Here is a 20,793-nt window from a genome sequence, read left to right as displayed (position 1 = left end):
AGCAATGTTCATAGGTAAAACTGGAGATTAGGGAAGACAATGTACTGTAAAAACGTAGAAAGGTTGTCAGAGAAAAGATTATGTTTACACCAAGCCATTTTTATCTAAAAATATTAAATATTTATGGCAAAAAATCATGCTGTCACTCCTTGTTAAGGGTAATTTTAGCTCTTCCAGTTAAAATAGATGTTTCTCTTATCTGTAAGTATAGCTTTGAGGTTTCTTCAGTGCTGTGCTTTCTTTTGGCCTAAAGCCAAAGTTGGTGTACTGTAGCACAGAGAGTGCATATGCCTGGAGCCGTGCATATGGTAGCGCAGAGACTTGGGGTTTGGCTTTGTTGTTTTGTAGTTTTGGGGTGTTTTTTTCTCTTCTTAAGCTGGTCAGAAAAGCAAGACTTTTTTTTTTTCAGCAAAGTCAGTTTTCTGATCTGGCAGACCACATTGCAGCACAAGCACTATGATGGTAGCAGAGGGTAGGTGGAGAGGTGAGGATGACACCCACCCACCACCCACCCACCCGGTTTGGCAAGTAATAGTTACTGCTTAAAACCAGTGCTCTCTGAGATTGTGTCATTGCAGTTTGTTTGACACTTATTCATGGTCCCAATACTTAGAAAAGGCTCCCCTTCTTTGTGAGGTGTCGCCTCACAGCGATTTACGTGTCGCGGCCTGTTTGGTAGTTGATGTGAGAACATGCAGCTTAATGAAATATGGTACGGCTGGACAAAGGAGAAAAGTAATCTGTGCAAAAGGGTTGAGAGAAGAAAACAAACCCAAATTCTGTTGTCACTCTGAGCCCCAGAATTCACAGATCTAAATTGTTCACTGGCGTTTGAAATACTGAACATTGGATTCCCCGGAGGTATTTGAGTAGATGTGCTTTCAAACTGATGTGATTCAAGATCTTTAACTCCTTTAAGAGTATTGATGACTGTGCTCATTTAAAGAAGTCTAGGCTTATGTTTGTAATGCAATTATTTTTTTCTTTTACATTTCTTGAACATTTTGGGGGCTACAAAATAAGGGAACAAGAAAAAAAGTTTCCCTGATGGAATCAAAAAGATGTGTCTCTGATGTAGGGAGATTACTTTTGAGTAACTTCTTTCTTGGCTAGGCAGGAATGTTTTTGCGGTTCCAAAGCTGCAGTTCCTGTTAAGTCCAGCAGAATTTAATGTTCCTTCTGTAATGGACCATCTGACTGTTACATTGCTGCCCCGCCCCCCTGGAAGATAATTTCACTTGTTAGAGAACTATCTGAAGAAACAACCTTTTTTTCATTTTGTTTGGTCTAGAAATTGCCAGGCAATTTCTTTTTGAGCTCTAATATGAAATGTCATGCTGTATGTATTACAAAAGGTATTCCCAAAAGGGTGTGTGGAATGCTAGAGTTTGTAAAATGTTAAAATCTTGAAGGCTATTAAAAATTATTAGGCATTCTTTATTAAATTACGAATCAAAATGTAAAGCCACAATGTCCAAAATAATTAAAACCTTGCCTTTTTTCCTGTTTTTTAAACTTCAAGACATTAATTCTCTAGAGTGTAGACTGGTAGGTATAATTGCATTGGTACAACAAGACAAAAGGATGATGCTGTCAGAATTTATTTCCCATGATGTTTAGAACAATCTGATAGTCTAATCTTCATAGCTATTTTCTCCAGCTACCTGTGCTACTTCCTTTTAAATAAATCGCTCTTACATCTTCCTTTATGTTCTCAAAGAAAAGCAGTTTTTGTGTGTTGCATTGCACCTAGCTGATAAGCCTAACCATTGGCCTCAGGCATGTATTTTCTTCATTTTTCCTTCCCCTAGTTTATAGGGAACAAAACACATAGGGAAAACGGGATGATGAGAGGCACTTCCAGCTGAGTTTAAACCTATGTGCGTGACATGCAGAAATGCAATTTAGACTTGCACAGCACTTCTCATCCAAAGCTTTGAAAATGGGTCAATAGCCTCATGTGGCAGATGGTGAAACTTATAGGAGAGGGGAAATGACCAGTGTGAGGTGTTACAAGAAATGAGTGATTAGGAAAGTCCCACGGGACCTTCAGCCTCATACACTTCCTACATTTGAAATTGGCTCAAGTACTGGATGGAAGAGGTAGTGCCTGTATTTTACAACGTGGTTAGGAAGGGCAGTTCTGCTTATTTTGCTGGGGAGTTTGGGGCTGTAAAGATAAGACTAAATTTAGGGTTGAAATCTTTGGCTCTTCTGTGTTAAGAAAATTGTGGAGGCAGCTATATTCTGACTTAGAGGTGCTGTCACAAGACTTACCTGGAAATTCTAAACTCTGAATTGTAGTTGATATTTTACAGAAAAAGTGCGATGTTTTCAGAGTCAGGAAACTCGCCACCATATGAACATAATGCCTTGACTTTCTTTTTCCAGGTAGGGAATCCCGTTCTGTCATTTAAAGGATGATAATGTGGCTAGAAAGACAGGGTAATATTGCAGCATTATAATTTCCAAAGCATAAGAAGTCCCAGGGGATTTTTACTCTCTGTGTGCCTGAGCTCAGCTCTGTTCCTTGCAAGCCAGCGAGGAAGCTTTGAGGAGCTTATTGGGAATCTTTGATCCAGGGATGCATTGTGTAGGACTGCATTCGAGCTGTCCTATAGTCGTCCTGTGGATGTGATAGGTCACTCTGCCCTGGTGTTCCCCCTACCCCTTGCTACTGTGTTACCTCTAATATGCAGCTTTACCTGTCTTGCTTTTCCTTCGGTGGAGGATGGGAGAGTGACTTGTAAAGGAACCAACTTTAGCACAACCATTAACTAGGTCTCAGCACTGGAGAGACTTAGGACTGGCTCTTTTAGGCCAGATTTTATGAGACTCAAGTTTCTTGAACAGTGCAAAATGCACTGAATAGGACATAAAAATTTCACTATAGATTTTGAGCCAGTAAATCTACTTAATTGGTATACATATACCCTTTAAAAAAAGAAACAAACTTCACCCTTTTTTTTGTTTCCAAGTAGCTGATAGATATAAGTGTTGGAAGTAATCCTTCTCCACCAGTGGATGGTTATTTAATAATTTGGCTGCTACCTAAGCAGCTAAATGAATTACCTAGATAATATCTGTACTCTATTAGAAGGCCAGGTGCTGAGCATTGTAGAAAATCTGTCTATGTAATACAGGTTTCTGCAGAGAGCCAGTTTAGGATGCTTTGGTTTTGTTTTGTTTGGTTTTTTGTTTTGTGGTGATTGTTTTTTTTTAATTTAAGCATTAAATGCATGTCAGATTTTTTTAAAATAGCTCAACACTTCTGAACTGTGACTGTAAGCAAGGCTTTGTTATCATCGCTGCACTGGAATACATAGATATTGTCATTATTGGCAGAGGCCAATAAAACAGTGCTCAGCAACTCATAATCCAGGAATATGGCTGTCCCATTAAGAATAATAAACTGTGACATTTCAGCACTTTGACGACTTTGGGAACTGGCAGGTACTAGAATATCTTGTGCTAAGGTACTTCATGCCTGAGGTTATAAACTTAATGTTCTATGTATCAGTAACTTTTACCTGTGATAGAAGTATGTTTTAATATGGATTTTCTCGGGGCGATTTCACTGTTCAGAAGGAAGTAGAAATAGTGATGGATTTCATAAATAGATTCTCTGGGGTTTTGTGGGCCCAAAGAGCAGGTGGTAAGCTTTTTGCTAAGGCTCAGCCACACATTCTGTTGTTCTTTGGTTTAGGTTAAGTCAGCCTTCCATTATATGATTGTATCTGAATTTCAGACTTAAAAAGTCATGTCAAGCTTTTAGGTTGTTATGAGTAGATAACTTGTCAACAGCACCTGCTGGTGCTTTCTTGAATTATTCTAGCAAATGCCAGTCCTTCCAATGAGACCATTGTGAGTGCTTGAAGGTAATTGTGCAGTAACTCCCTTTGCTTGTTACTAAGGTGTTTTATGTGCACTTAGGCATTCAGTCTTTGAGAAGTATTTGTTGGAATGCCAGTGATCCAAATGCCTGTATCCAGCATTGCTGCTTACGGGGAAGAGGATGTGGAAGAATATCACAAAATTGGGAGCTTTGCAGAGGCTTTGTCAGCCTGCAGTGTAATGTTTGTATGACATAGTTATGCATTCTATGTGACCTAACTGAATAGCTGTCTGGTATATTAGTAACTCGGACTATCACAATAGTCCATGTGAAAATTTACCATACTTCATGATCAAGTTACATCCTTAATGTCAAACTTATGTTCCCTTGCACATCTGACTAACAAAAAACCTCTTAGTAACAGTCTTAATTTTTTTAGCTTTTTGTTTACAGGCTATATGTATGAATCCCCATTAGTTTTTCCACGGAAGAGGTCACGTATAGGGATCTGCCTAGGTATGGCTGAGTGCTCTTTCACAAGGTAGTGGAGGTAGCTGAGCATGGTTTGTCTTGGGCGGCTAGGTAATGAATGCCAGCATCCCATAGAGGTCTTGGAAGTTTCTCTTTCAGTACGGATGAAAACCTTCTTATTGGTGGTTATTTGACTTCCTGTCAATATTCAGTACCTTTAAGATATGCAGCGTTAAATTTGTATTGCTTTGTGTGTGGTTACTAATACTCCAGTCACTTGAAAGCAGCAGTGTATGTCAGCCGCCTTTTGTGGCACATCACTTCAAAAAGGACCTGTTGTGCTTTTACATTTGGGCTTGCTTCTTGGCATCATTGAGTTTAGGCGTGGAATCTTGGAATTATGACAGTTTGACTGATAAGAGAAGTCTGTTAGGAGTCAGAAGGACATATTTTTTCAGGAATGGAAGACAGAATTTAGGAAAGCTAGAGTTAAACCAGAAGAATTGTCATGTTCCCACCTCTATGTGAACTTGTTCAGGTGCTTCATCTGTTTCAGTGATGTTCATCATCTGAGAAATGGTTGAAATGCGCACATACCTCTGAGAAGTATGGTGAAACCAGCCTAACTTTTGTGAAGTCTGTTGAGAGCTGCTACTGGAAAGCTTATGACATACATGCAAATATAATACTTCAACTAATCAAGAATTTGTTTTTAAAAGAACAGCTTTCGTTGCACAGGTATTTTGTTTGCTTGGCTTTTGTAGTTAATTTTGGGGAAAATAGGTGTGAGAGATTTCTTGACTCACAGGAGGAGAAATGTTTTATGTTGCAGCAGGTGTTTACTCACTTTAATTTTTGGATTAATTAAATGGGGGCCAAGCCTTTAGCAGGCAACTGTAGTGGTTTAAATGAAATCAGTGTGGGAAGGCTGAGAAGTTAATGCAGACTGACTTCTTGAGTAGATTAGTGGAACAGTGTAGATATTTTGAGTGAAGGTGGCATTGATTTTGCATTGCTTCATGACTACCATAAATTGAACTGAATCAAAGCTACTGTAAGCATTTTATTATCTTTCTTCTATGGCTAGGTCTGTAGACCATAGGCAGGTATGCATTATCAGACAAATTTAAATCCGTTGCACATGAATTCTCAGGATCAGAGCTGTTGAACTAGTTTCACTCTACTTTATACCAGTTTTCCTTGAGCTGGTCACTTCCCTCTCTCACTACAAAATCTTTTGCTGTAGTTAATCTGATACTCTCATATAATCTGGATAAAGCTTTATTCAAAAGGCTGATACGGCAAATGCAATTTCTGTCTCTTGCACAATTGGACCCCATTGGATTTTCTGTGGCCTGGTTATGTTTTTGGTGGTCAGCTAAGGTCTTTGCTCCTTCTGTTGGCTTACTCGGGGCATTCACCTGATAGCTTTCTATTTTTATATAAAACTATATCTATAATAATAGAATCATAGGATGTTTTGGGTAGGAAGGGACCATAAAGATTATCTAGTTCAAAATCCCCTGCCATGGGCAGGGACACCTTCCACTAGACCAGGTTGCTTAAACCCCCATCCAGCCTGGCCCTGAACACTTCCAGGGATGGGGCATCCACAGCTTCTCTGGGTAGCCTGGTCCAGTGCCTCACCACCCTCACAGTAAAGAATTTCTTCCTTATATCTACTCTCTTTTAGTTTAAAACCATCGTTCTATCGCTACAGGTACTACAAAGAAGTCTGTCCCTGTGTTGATGTTTATTTCATCATTTAAAAAAAAAAAAGACAACAAAAACTTTGTTTGGACCTGACTTTACTAAATAAAGTCAGCAATATTGAAGGGTTACATGTGTTGAAAAGAATAATGATTGATTTGATTGGATAGGTGTAGTATTAAATAATTCTGGTGTAATAATACTACCTGTTGATTTATGAGATTAATACTACATTGAAACTTTTCTTTAAAAAAATAACTCTTCATATGTGATAAACATTACTCTGAAAAGTAATAACAAATTTATGGCTTTGGTATACTTGAGAAGGGGACTAGAACAAGTTTGTGACATGGTCTGATTTTGTGTCTTTAACTTAAGATAAAAATCATATTATCTTTGTATTTTGAAATAGCATTTCCATAATCATTGGAGCTTTCATGAACTTAATTTTGATGTACTTAAATTTGAAGCTTCTAAGATTTTGAGTGAAGTTTTTGTGCAAATTTTCTTCATGGACTGTGATAATAAAATGTTTCTTAAAAAATCAAGATGAGATACTGTGCCTAAAATCCTAAATAGGTAGAATATTTTAAGACAGTTTTCAGACAGTTTTAAGCCTACAGTAGGAAAATGTAACAGTATACCCATTCTGCCTATTTGTTTAGCAAATGTATTCCAACCTTGGAATTCATAATGTCATCACCATCTCTGTCATTTACTTAAATGGGATCGGAATAGCATGACCTGTAGTTAAGACCGTGATATGAATAGAGGTATTTAAGAACTTTCAAATGACTTTCACCATTTGTGTTACTTAATTATTGCACCTAATTCTTTTAGTGGAGCTTCAGCTATTACTGGAGTCCGTACAGTTAAATCAGAGAATTTAATTTTGTTTTTCTCTGGGGAAAAACTGTCACTTTGGTGAAATTCCTTCAGGTTGGATAAATTCCTTAATAACAGCGTAATGATTTTGTCTTAATCTTGGGAATTTTACTGTATAAACAAAACTAGAAAAAAAAATGAGAGTTTTGTTTCTATGTTTTCATGCAGGAGGTAAAATGTAAGTTGAGGCTGATACAATGGAATAAATTCTGCTTTCATTTATGCTAATAAATGATAGTGCTTCTTAGATAGTATCTATAGTGAAACTTGAACAACTAAAACCATGTCTATAATTATCAGAACCTTTGCATGAGTTGGAGAGTTATAATACACTTGAGCCTTAATAAACTTAGTTAAATTACTGCTACTTTATTAGAAGTAACAGAGTCCAACTACATTTAACTGCTTAAATTTTTACATATTCACTTTTGGGAGAAACAAAACAAACCCCCCAAAAGCTAGCATCCCCTTTGTGTGTTTTAGGTTTGTTCTGTGTCTTTGATCGAGAGTTCTTCCACTGAGTTGCTTTAATAGATACCTAAATAGTAAAAAGAATTCAGTAAGTAGGTCTCTTCACTTAGTGCATTCAGAGGCTCATGAATATAAAATAATTTTGAAGATCTTCCCTGAATATGGTAGAGAAAATTTCCCAAGTCTGAATGTATCTAAAACAGACTGAGTCTTGTTAAAAGGGTGTATTTAACTTCCTTTTGTATTCATTTTCTATTTGACACATCATACTGCTTTTTAATTATTATTTTTTTGCATTGCTTTTATTACTCTTTTGTCTTAAATACCGAGGCTCATTATACTGCAGAAAACAGTATCTTGTTATTTCAGTAGCAAACCAACATAACCCTGAAGTAATCCTGTATCTTATGGCTGTATTCTTTGGAAGAGCGATTCATCTGATTCATTTGAAGTACTCTTGATTCCTTGCTGCTTACCTGGAAGCACCTGGAAGTTTTTTCACTGTTCTCATTTGATGGTCTGTTGCAAGTTGCTCTACTTTAGTGAAGGTTATATTTAAATTTAGCAATGTCCCCAGCCATTAAAACCTGGGTAATGCTAGCCTGTTTCCACTGGGGAATGCTGTGGTTAAAACTACAGCAGTGTACCCAAGTTATGCAGTGACAGCAACGCATCTCTTATAGCAACCTATTTAGACGTACTCTTCCATGAGGTACTCTAGAGAGCTATGCAGGGCATCTAAGGATGAGGAAAATAACCAAAAAGTGTACTTTGGTTTATCCTAACCCCATTATTTGTTCACCCTTCCTAAAAGTATGGTCTTTTTCAGTTCCAGAATTGGATACTGAAGAAACAACAAATTTGTTGAATGGAAATGAAAACAGAGCAATAGCTTGCTCCCTCTGTCATCTAGCTGGACATTTGGGTTTACATAAAATTTTAACATGCCTGCCTTTTGGACTGCATTACAGAATTTTATCACAAAAGCTTTTGCGATTCTATGTGTCCTCTTTTAATACATTATAGAACATTTAAGATACGTTAACTGTTGACTTCAGGGGTGTCTATGGATATGTTTATGCTCTGCGTTATGGTTCCAGAAGCACAGCATGGAGCTCCTGGCAGCCTGAATTCAAGTCAGCAGCAGGACAGGTTAGTCTTTGCAGATTGACCAAGTGCTGCTTAATACCAGGGGTGGTGGCAGAGAGGAGCTCTGCCCTAAGGAGTGCCATGGCTAACACCAGCTCAGGGCTTTCAGCGCTTTTACCGTAAGGCAGAGTGATTCTCTTTCATAAGGTGTGTTGGAGGTCTGCTGGTAAGAAATGGGAACACTTAAATATAATAATTGTAGTATAAATTTTTAATAAAATATTTATTTGAATTCATAAAAGACAGTGCAGTAGTAATGCAAATGTTGTTGTGACTGGTTGGCATATCTGAGGCCCCTGTGGGAAAGTTCAAAGTTAGTTGACTCACCTTAGGAGCTTGAAGCTTTATGGCGTCTTTAATTCCAATTTAGGGATACGAAACCTGAGTGGCTTTTGGAGGAAGGGAGAACTTTAGGGAGGGACAGCCATTTGAGCTGAAAAAAAGCCCTTTGCTGCTGTAAGTACAAGCCTGTCCTTAGGCTTTGTTGCTTTGTTTAAAATTGAGGCAAGCCTAGGAAGGGGATGAAAGCTCAGACAGTACCCTATTGTGTGTGGCGAGCGGGGGGAATGGCGTGTGGATTCTGCCTGTTCTCATCTATGCTTCAGCAAGAGTCATATATATATATATATATATGTATGTTCATGCGGAAAAAAAGGATTCTTTTCCAAAATAAATAAAAAAAAAAAGGGTGAAGTACAGTAATTTCACTTGAGAGTTTTGCAAGTGTCAAACATGTTTGGTTCCTATACAAATGCTGTATATTTGAAGTGTTTGAGAATGTTAAAATGGCAGTGTTCATTGGACTAACATAATTTGTGTCATATAAAAGACTTGAAACCCTAATGAACCCCTTTCCAAGGGGTATCTGAATGTCTTGGAGGAAGGTATACGGAATGGGAAGTTCCACGCAGTGTTTGGGTATGAAAATAATCTGAATGGTTTGGGTTTTGTTTTTGCTGCATGTGTAAAAGGAGCATGAGCATATTGTTTTTGCATAGTGTTTGAAGTCAAAGTGTTCCAGCAGCTTTATCACTACTTGTTATAAAAGAACAGTATAATACGAGTCCGGACTGGTGTAGGAACTGAAAGAATACTTACGGTGAGACAGAATTCCCTTTAAAGTAATGATTTGAACACAACAGAGTACAAGTGCAGTGTGTGGGAAACGTTGGTGTGGTGGTGGTTGTTTTTTTATTTTTGGTCTGAAGCCATGACTTTCAAAAGAGCTTGGTGAAAAGGTGTAAAGCGTAATAATGCAACTTCCTTGTTTATTTTTTAAAGTTATTTAGCCACTGATTGATTTGCAAAGATCAGGTCCTTCAGCAAAATTTAAATCAATCAGGAACAAATGAGTTCTAAAATTCAAGGTGCAGCACTTTTTTTTTTTTTTTTTAATCAGAATCAAGCAGCATCATTTATCATTAGCACTGACACTTCAGCGTCATACAGTTGTTTTGGTGTGTCAGTGTACAACTCTGTGGTTTAAAAGAGCCTTGCTAAGTCCTTTCTTACCTGTTTTTCCTACTGTACCTCTATTTTCACATACAATTGAAAACAATGCCAGTACTTGTCATTTGTTAGGTGTCTGAAGTATTTATTTTGTGTGAAATTAGCAAACACTGCAGTTTAGAACCACTGTCATCTTTGTAAATAATTGATGAGGTTTTTTTTTAAAAAAAAGATAAACCCTAAATATGCAGTTTTTTGAGTTGCATAATTATCAGTTCATCCACTCAGCTGTGAAAATCTTTTCCTTTTTTGTTTGTATTTGATTTATATTACAGGCAAAGCGACAGCACTCATGCATGAGCCAATTGTCTAACCTTGTATGTTACATTTCTAGTTATATAGACCCAGAAGTTTGATTTGGTGAAGTTGCATTAGTTGTTTTGTCCATGTGAAGAAGTATTGACAATTCTGTGACTTTTGTTTGATATTTGTGTAGTTGTACAAGATCCTTGGTAAACCAGTATTAATGAAAGCACTGAACATTTCCAGTTTTAATGCAAGTCAAAGCAAAGCTTCTTAGTGAGGATGTTTGCTGCTTTGTCTTTCAGCAAGAAGAATCGGTGACAATAACAGACACTGAATAAATATGGTTTTGATCACAACTCCTAAATAAAGAGCTGAAAGACTGAAGTATAGGCCTGAATTGGTGCCATTGGAGGCTTTTGTATTGTGTCAGCTTTGCATGTATTATGAAATCTGTTCACAGTATGTAAAAATGCACAAACCATATTACTGAACTGCAGAAGCCCCACTGCTGATACATCAAAGAAAGCAGCAGCTGTCATCCAGTTTTAGGCACGGTACTTTTGAATGCCTTAATCCTCTTCCTAAACAGAAAGAGCACACTTTCTTTATACCCACCCCCCCACCCCACCCCCACCCCCCGCCTATGTTTTTTGAAGTGTTGGTGTAGCAAAATGCAGAAGCTGTGTTCAGCAGCCATTGCTGCATGGCATAAGACATTATTTTCTTTGCATCTAATTTGGACATTTCAGTCCTCCTCACATATGCTAAGTTCCTTAAAATTTAGGTTTTATTTAAGTTAGGAATTACTTACATTGTGTACTTAGTTTTTATTTAGGTCTACTTCAAATTGGAATTAACTTGGTATTCTTTGTTCCCTTTCAGTTGCTGAAGGGGTGTGTGTTGAGATTATACTCAGAACCTGAGTTACAGGAAACATACACATGTCTACCAGTGGAATATATTTTATTTTGTGAAATTTTCACATTTTCAGATTTTTTTTAACAAGTTTTACAAGTCAGTTATGACAAAACAGCTTTTCTAAGCAGCAAGCCAGATATGTTGCAATCGTAAGTTTTGATTAGTTACAGCTCTTTTCTATATGGTGCAGTGTCCTGTCTCCAGAATGGGTCATGGCAGAAGACTGGGGGATGCAGTGATGCTTCCCTGGTATACTTTGCTTTCACCAGCGTTTCCCAAGTCAGAAGCCATTCTTTGAACTAAATAAATTAAGACAATTTTTTCTTCATTAATTTGCTTAACCACTTAATTGCTTTTTAAGAATATTTTTCAAATATGTATAAACACATTTCAGGAGAATAGCATAGGAAAATTATTTATATTGAATCAAGTTATCAAAATTATTGGAAATAAATTCAAAAAGTTTGTTCTTTATGTATTGGATTTTATGTTTGTTTATTTATTAGCCACTGTGTTGCAAAGTGACTTTGCACTGAAGGGTAATCTCAACAGAGGAATTAAGTATGTGAGTGTAAAGCTGTCAGACTACAGCTAGTTGATTAAATTGGCCAGGTAAACTAATAGGATATAATTTTACATCTTTGCTAACCTCCTGCCTCTCAGACCAAAAACATTTTGCTGTGCTGAAGTAAATAAGCTGCTACAGTAAAATCTAATGGTTTAAGAATCCATTTGTCTTGTCCTATTTACGCAAATAGAATTTCAAAACTCTGCATTAAAAAGTGTCTTGATCAGAATGGTGCTGGAAGCCAGATGAGAAAAAATGGTATTTGATGGCAAGGTTTGTATGTTTAGAAATGCTCCTGTTATTAAAGTTGCTCTAGTGCCAATGACTGCTGCACTGGAGTCTGTGAATTTCTGTGACATGCCAGCCATCACAACACACAAGGAAGATCAGAGATGCAGTAACTCCAGTCCTACTTCTGTTGTCAGACAAGGATCTCCCAGCAGCAACATTACCTTCTTGTCGTTTACTCTTGTGAGCCCATTTTCCCTTCTCTCTCCATTAATACCCATTTCCAAACTCCTCTGTTTGAAATGCCATCTCTTTAAATCTTTATAATGCTAGAAGGTTCAATATTACTTGTAAGGAAAATAATTAATACCAAGAAAGAAAATGTATATTTAGCATTTTGGGATGTTCATGACATTTTTTTGCTAGCTTACACTGAGTAAGAGGTTGTCTGTTTGCTTTGCTCTTGACAGAGCACAAAAAAGAAGCCTGAAGCTCAATGAAAAATTGAGGTACTGCTTCATTACTAGGACCTCCAGTTGTTGGTAGTTTCAGTGGAACATGTACAACAGGCAAAGGAGTTCTCGTGGGCTGATGTCCATGCTCAGTGAGCTAATACTGGGATGTCCACAGCTGTGTCCAGGCATCTCTCAGGTCAATGAAGAGATGAAGAAATTGAAGGGCAGTTTCCAAATGTCATTAATTTGTGGGAGGAGAGAGGCATCGCATATTAGTTTATTCTTTCTTTTAATTTCTTCCCACCCATACCCTCCCCTCTGAAAGGTTGTGTGCATGTAAGATAGTCTTACAAAGTCTAGAATAACGTTGCTTTGAGGTTTGTCATGTTAGAAGGAAAAAGGGAAAATAAGCTAAAATGGTCCTGCTTTGTTTTCAAATTATGAATTTCTATTTCAAACTTTGAAATAAGAAAGTGGTAGGTATGTGGTATAACCTGCTCTTGCATGTTCTGTGCTGCTACAGGTATTAGAGGATCATTTTTCTCTTTAATTTTGATGTTTATTGCCCTCTCAGTTGCTAAGTTTGTTATACAAACACCAGAAAAGGGTGTTCCTCGACTGACCTGTTTATTCATGTAAATGGCGTTAATAAATACTTCTTTTTTACTTTTATAGGTTATTGAATCACTAGGGATTATTATATATAAAGCCCTGGACTATGGTTTGAAGGACAATGAAGAGCGGGAATTAAGTCCTCCACTGGAGCAGCTTATTGACCACATGACTAATACAACAGAAACAGATGGGAGTAGGGATGAAGGATATGATGCTCTGGATGAAGGAGTGGAGGATGACGATGATGACAAAGAGGAAGTTGAGGCCATTCATTCCTATAAAGATGTCATGAAGGTACAGTAATGGGCGGCAGTTTATATATTTCACTGTTTTTATCAGTGAGAAAATCAACTCTATTTTCCATGTTATTGTCCAGTGTGATGCTGGCTGTATAATTTTCTGATTTCCTTGGTCATTCTGTAAGGTTTGCTTGCAAAAATTATACGCAGTACTTTTTTCATGTTTGACAGTAAGCAACAGAAAATCCATGATCAACTTTATCACTGGATGTGCCATTAATATTATATCCTGATTTCATCCATGCACTGCATAGTTAGTTTTCCAGCGTAACATATGTTGAATTACTTTGTGTACACTTGGATATTTCATGGACTGTTTCAATTAATTCACCTTTTCATTAGTGCAGTATTAGCTTAATTATTCCTTATCAGTTTATTCCTTTGCCAGCCTCCTCTACTAAAGCAGAGAACTGCTTTTGTAAGAGTAGCTTATTTGTATGGAGTGAGTCAGGATACAGTATTTCACTGATGATCATTATGGTTGCAGTTCTTGACCTGAGTTGTGAGGTTTGGAAATCTAGCTTGTGATTTTTAATTGCAAGAAGTTCTTTAATGTTATCTAGGCTGTCGTGAACAATAATTTAAAAGGTTAACCCTCTGTTTTCTATAGAGTAATCTTCAGTACAAGTTTTAGAGCCCAATGAGCTCTTAGTACATACAAAGTATTAGTAAGTGTGGATTTTGACAAAATTTGTATAATTGGTTTACCTCATAAATAACCATGTGAGAGTTTAACACAGCTTGGAAAAATGATATGTTAATTTGTACCAGGGGATTGAGTCCTGTATATTGCTCTTCATAAATGCAAGTCCTGTCTAAGGACCAAAAGCTTTGTGTGTCACAGAAATTAAAAGTGTAGTGGTAGAAGCTGAGACTAGAAGAGTGTCCTGGATAGCACATCAGGAGATGTTAGCATGCGGAAATAAGACCACATTAAAACCCACTACTTCTGATGGGTTGCCAGTGAAGAGGGAAGCTCTTAGGAGGCTGGAATGGGAGGCTGGAATGGGAGGGAGTTTTGTTTGAGATGGTGTCCTCTTTGCATCACAAATAATGTTAAATGCTTAATGCCTTTTTTTCCCCCCACCCTCCCTCAGAGAAGCATGGTCAGAGGGAGAAATGAATGAAATGGCCTTTTGCTCCCTGTGACAGGGAGGGCCTGGAGGGATGAAGTAGTCTCCTCTTCAAACCCCTGCTGCTCCCAGCCTTGACGAGTTGGTGCCCTCGCTGTGGGCAGGTGCTTTGCTCTCTCCTCCCTCTGCCACTCTCTGTCACCCAGGCATCTTCTCTAGAAGTGGTCAGCAGCACCCTGCTAAGCCCCCATGGGAGCTGCTCCAAACAGTATGGTGTTATGTAGAAGATAACATGCAATATATCCTCTTTTCCCCTAGTCTGGAAAAAAATGTTGTGAGTTGGTGGGACAATCAAAGTTGGATTGTTAGAAGTTGTTTCCCTTAATGCAGAGGCAGATGAATTCTTTTGTATACATAAAGCTGAGTGCAGTGGCTTGTAGAAGTTATTATTTTGCAAATTTTTTACTTTATTTCTGTGAGGAGGAAAAGGTAAGTTTGGAAAACTTTGCTGAACTCCTTCAGTTACACTGGTATATATCCCTGAAATATAGAAAGAGTAAGAAAATGTTTAGTCAGGTTTCAGCTGTTAAGGCTGCAGAATGGTATCTTTCAGGTTCTGCTTTGTTAATATTTATCTCAGCTAGTCTGAGGTACCTGCCTATTTATATAAAATCAGCATCTTGCATTTTAATTTTTATCATCTTTTGCTATTATTTTTTTAACAAATCTGGAAATGTACTGCTTTTGTGACTTCTCCTTAGTGAACTGAAGTTCAGCTGTCATTTCTACCTCTTACTGCTCCATCCCTTGGAATTCTCTTTCTTGCTGTTGCTGCTTTGGCTTAAATTATTTGCTGCAGGCTTAACTCTGCAACTCATCTTTATTCCCAACTCTGTCATTACTGCATTGACTGTACTGGAATGGCAGCATCATTCTGCCACATTTTTTATATAAGTGCAGATTTGTAAGATCCTTTTTTCTTGACTTTGTACCTTTTCAAGGGTAAGACCATGTTTTGCTGTTTCGTCTTGTATCTTCGCTTCCCTCTCCTCCCCAGTGGTGGTAAATACACTGCAGGCTACACCCTTACGTACCCAGTGACTGTTTCACAACAGTAGTGTGTGGTCTTGTGACCGCGAGGCTCGATTATTCTAATTCCCTCTTGGCAAGACTCACTATGAAGCTTTCTCCTCTGCAGTTTGTAGTGAATGCTGAAGTAGGTTTGCTGCTTGAATTGAGCAACTGTCATTCTTGCTGCCCTGCATTCTCTAAATTGCAAACTTGGAAAATCGTAGAGATGGGCTCTGTGCTACTTATATTGATTTTTAAGGGTTTTAACTGTAAGTCTCGAGTAAGGACATGATTTTGTCCTTGAAATGTGCTTATACATTTCCTCCTTCTCCAGAAGGCATCATTGTCTGGTCCAAGGCCTGTGTGCCACTAAGACTGAATTTTTCACCATTAATCTTTAATGTGGGTGAGCCTATTTTATGATTAAAACACAGAGATAGTTAAGGTACGTGTCAGGTTTTTCCGTAATGTCAAGTAGGCAAGGTCAGTCCTGAAGCCTCCCCTAACCGGGAAAATGCTGAGTAACGTGGTGGACACCTATTCCCAAGAACTGGGAAGAGAGTAAGCGCTAAGTAGTACTGCCAAGATCATCATTGGCAAAGCTCCTGTTTGGAGAAGACACAGACAAGCTTTTGTGTTGCTTCTCGGCATATTTGGCTGATTCGACTTTTGATTTCCTAGGCAGGACCAACCTGCTGCACAGACTTGATCTACTGTTTTTAAAAATGCATCTATGAAGAGAGATGTTGGTTGCGAGACACTTAACAGTCTTTGATGTATTTTGGATATGGCGGCCCTAGTGTAAATGAAGGGAGGAACAGAGACAGTAAGGACTGGATGATTTCAGACAGATGCTTCCCTTGTTCGGGGCCCTCTTCCCTGCCTCCATCCACAGTACGTACATGCCATGCACATACAGTACAGGAAATCTGTGCATCTTGGGAGTGCCAGGTTCACTGTGCACATACACAAGGACAGAACTGTACATACACAGTAATCCTGAGGGGTTGGGAACGTGTCAGGTTGACAACATATGTATGGCTTAGGAAGCCTTAGGTCAACAGAGGGTATAGACAGAGTAGGCCTGGCATGCTGGTCGGTGTTGGGCTTGCTAAGGGTGTGTGAAGTCCTGTCATGTGGCACCTTTATCACAGCGTGTGGCCCGCCCTGATACTGAAACAAGATTGTGCAGTTTATCAACGTCTTCCAGTGTATGCTCAAACCCTAATTCCACTCCTAATCTTAGCGCTATCTCACTCCTTATCCCACAGATCTCTGCAGTCAGGTGGTCTCAGCCAGCACCATTTTTCATGTTGATCTGGAGGTGCTTTCTAAGCTGTAGTTTATCAATATCTGCTGGCCTGAGCCCCAACCCTAAACCCATTTCCAGTATTATCCTTTATTCTTTATTATTATATAACCCTTTGATTACAGGTTTAATTCTGTGCTGTTATTTGCTGGGCTGAACTGCCATACTAGCCCTAACCCTGTCATTTCTTCCAGCTTTGAACATCATCGTAGCCAAATCACTACTGCCAGTACGGGACTTTACCTTAGCTCTTCTTCAGAGCAGAGGTGTTGTTAATAGTATCTGCAAGTTGTGACACTAACCTTTGTCACTGCCTCTGCTACCTTTTTCTGCAGGTCTCAAAAGATACGTAAGGAGGCAGTGGTCTTCCTGAACCGGTATCTTGCTCTTACTTATGTTCACCTTTCATCCTGAAAGTTAACTCAACTTCAACAGGAACCTTATTCTGTAGCTGAGCCACACCTTCTTGTCTCAGAGACAAATATAGGTGGATGGCCCCTAGTACTTGGTGGCCTCTGGTCCCAGGCCGTTGCTTTTAGGTAGTTCAGTAATAATGTTTGTTAATTCTGACCAAAAAATTAACTGTCATGCAACTGCTGCTTCACAAGGATGAATTAGTGACCCAGCTAAACAAGGCCTGTACTTAAGAAATCTCCATACTGAGCTTTTAATTTGTGGGGAAAATATTTACAGAGCAGCATGTGCAGCATTGTGTTATCTGATTAGAGTTTGCAGTATTTCTAGTGGTAGAAATTCATGTTTGTGCTTTGCTTGTAAGCAAAGAGGAGGAATAAATTGTTTGTCACACACACCCCCTCACCCATATTTCAGATGTAATCGTCCTTTAGTCATTGCCATGGTCTCTAAAATGAGAAACTAGTTAATTCTAGATGACTCATATGTCTTGGTAGTTCAAGTATATGACTGACTTCTTTCAGCTGGAAGGATCTGAAATTTAAAGTGGTGATATTGATCTGCTTGTGTTTTGTTTTGAGTACTCTGATGGTAGTACAGATCAACTATCTATGGCATGTGTAGAATTATAGAGGAAAAGAAGAGTATGTCCTGTCTCCATGCAATTACAGGTGAGATGAGAAGATCTGCATTTAGATCTGAGTATTTTGGAGGCTCCAGTCTGAGTTTGAGGACATACATTATTATCATATAGATGGTATGACCCCATGTAAGTTTAATATGGGAACCTGTCAGAGAGGAACCAGAAAATGCAGTTAAAACCAAGTCTGGGTATTTGTTTATGACAGACAGTTAAATAGTTTGTGTTACTGGAATTCAAAGGCCCATATAATTTTGCCTAGTCTATGAGGTTAAAATTAGTAAGATGCAGCTTTCTGTGAATATAATTCTGTTTAAGGCTGGGTTGGCTTTAGCATTTTTATATGAGCCTGCAGAACAGTATTTATGCTTAATTTTAGAATAAGCAACTTGCAGTGTGCCCTGTAACACTGAAGCTGGTGAAGATTTTGGAACCTTACTGAGATAGTAACCAATGCCCCAGATGTTGTCAGTTCATTTTATGTTAAAAAAGAATGCATGTTAACCAATTGTGAAAATCATCACATTCAAAAAAGACAATTGATCAGCTCTCTTCTCCTGAGTCATCATCATAATGTACTCAAATATCACATGCTGGTCTTTATCTTGGTGGATCATCTGTCAGAAACAGGCAATCTATGTCTCCACGTGTTGATGGCAGAAAAAAATTGAAATTACAGCGGGTTAGAAGTCCTCAGTTCCCGTTGTTTTTGTTGTCACAGTACTTGAGCTTGGTTTGTTGGCTTGATCAAAAATTAATCATCTCCTACCCGCGGATCTTCAGTTATCCTTACAGACCTGGTGTCTGAGACATTTTGTAACGTTGGGGAACCTCCTGTCCGAACTGTTAGGATCCCTGAAAGTACAACCATGTAGGGTTTGTACCTCTTAAATTCTGAGGGGGGCAGGTTCTCCTTTGGCTATTTCTTTTTGCACTGTAACTTTTTGGGGACTGTAAGCTGGAAAGAAACCCAAATACCTCCCAAAATAATTCTGTGAACACCCCCGCGTATCATACTGCTATGACAGGGCACTCCCAGGTGGATGCCCCTGGGGAGTTTGGGCCTCTAAAGGTGGACCTCCATGGGGCTGGTCTGCGCAGGTAGACCACTTGTGTTGGCACACTCCCTGGCTACCCTTTCTCTCTGCACTGCATCCACAGAAGTGGGAGCTCTGAGTTCAGCAGTGAAGTCCCAAGGACCAGTGCTCATCTCCTGTGCTCAGGAGCTTAAAAACATTCCCTTTGGGGCTCCTACCCTCCCAAAGCATGCTGACTGGGAGTACACCTTTTTGTATCGACTACCCAGTGTCGTCAGACAGACATGCAGACATTGTGAAGGTCCCAGAAAAAGAGTTGCTGATATTGGGTTAGCAGAGGTCTTGACTGGATAGGTCCCCTCCATAGCCATTTTCTTATTCCTTCACCATTATTTGAGCTAACTTGGAGTTGTCTTAGAGATGCAGGTAACCTGCTATTTTTCTCTTGTCCGAGCAAGCCTTGTACATCATGGTTATTCATTCAAACCATATTGTGTTTTTTCTGTCTGTGCTGTCATCTTGGCTGGGATCCATGTCATCTATATTTAGTCAAAGCATCCCAAAAGGTTTTTTTGTTTGGATATGGGTTTTTAACTCCATCAGTTCCTTCATCTGGTTTTCTGCAAGGCCCCTCAAATATTTGTGCAGGCACGACTTTAGGACTGGTAGAATAAACTGTGCTGCTGGCTGAGTCGTGAAAGGAGCCAGTGTTTGAAGCTCTGGTACTGTACAGGCTCAGAGAGCTGAGCTGAGGACAAACTGTGCAAAATAAAGCAGTAGTGTCTCTCTGCATGTTTGAGTCTTTGTAATATATGAGCAAAATCTCCGTGTTGTTGGTTTTAAAATAAAATTATTTAACAATAACAATAATAATAATAGGGTTTTGATGTGAAGGGCTTTATAAACAGCTGCAGAGCAAGTGGATTTATGAAACTGGGAACTCTGCAAGTGAAAGGTAAGTAGAAGCAGAAGTAATTTTGTTCTGTTCACAATGTTTAGTTTGAGAGGTTTTGTTTAGAACTGCATTATACCAAATGTATTTGCAGGGAAGTTGTCCCTCATGACTTTGGTCTTTCCATTAAAAAAGAAGTTTGGGGTTTTTTTCTCATTGCTTTAATTATCCTCATACAGAACAGTGGAAACATCCCTTCCATCAGCGTGGGCTTAGGTGGATTGTAGTGTCTTATTCCAGGCTGGGAGACCAAAACCAAATCATCTTTTCTGCAGTGATTTTTATGTTCAGTTTTTGTACTGTAACCCAATAACACATCTATGTAGGTTAAAAACCCCTGAACCCATAATTCACATAATTATACTGGTATAACCTGTCTAAGGTCTAAAATAGTTTGAGGAATCCGAGGAGTTGTCCAACAAAAACAGGAAACATAGATTGGGTGTTCAGATTATTTTTGTGTACGAGGAGGTTAGAATACACCTGAAATTTGCGTGTGGTCTTTGTGCATCTAAAAGAAGCAAAGTAGGGCATGGACTTTTTTCCCCCATCTGCTTTACACTAATTATTATGAATAATTTATACATGGGTAAAAATAACGTTCCAGTTTTTAGTGGAGTTGGAAGGATTCTTTGGTGGTAATGGTGTCCCATAGTGCATAAAATGCAGAATTTGTCAAGACAGAGCTCCAGTTTTCCCTTTGAAAATACAAATGTCTGAAACATACAAAGCAATCTGTTAGAAATAATACATCTGAACATGAGGTTTAATCTGGAGTATCAAATAACCTGTTTTAGCCTGCACTGCCTGAAATAGACCCTGGAGACTAAAGTAGATCAATGAATGTTTACTTTTACAAGGTATGTTTTGTTTGATCAAATTAATCTAACTAATGACTGGAAATCGGGGTAATGGTCAGTTAATGCAGTAACGCTATA

The 20,793-nt window shown here is 38.6% G+C and overlaps 1 protein-coding gene across 4 annotated transcripts in view; it reads left to right on the top strand.

Moving 5' to 3' along the window:
* SPIRE1 (spire type actin nucleation factor 1) overlaps positions 1–20,793 on the top strand; it is a 133,967-nt gene that overhangs the window by 45,504 nt on the left and 67,670 nt on the right. For all 4 annotated transcript variants that reach the window (XM_055704652.1, XM_055704650.1, XM_055704651.1 and 1 more), the window contains exon 3: positions 13,121–13,354. In XM_055704652.1, the coding sequence (XP_055560627.1) occupies positions 13,121–13,354 (234 nt within the window). The remainder of the gene's footprint in view (positions 1–13,120; positions 13,355–20,793) is intronic.

The sequence above is a fragment of the Falco cherrug genome, chromosome 3, assembly GCF_023634085.1.
Source record: "Falco cherrug isolate bFalChe1 chromosome 3, bFalChe1.pri, whole genome shotgun sequence".
In the NCBI taxonomy this organism is placed as follows: domain Eukaryota; kingdom Metazoa; phylum Chordata; class Aves; order Falconiformes; family Falconidae; genus Falco; species Falco cherrug.
This window is presented reverse-complemented; position numbering and strand designations above follow the sequence as displayed.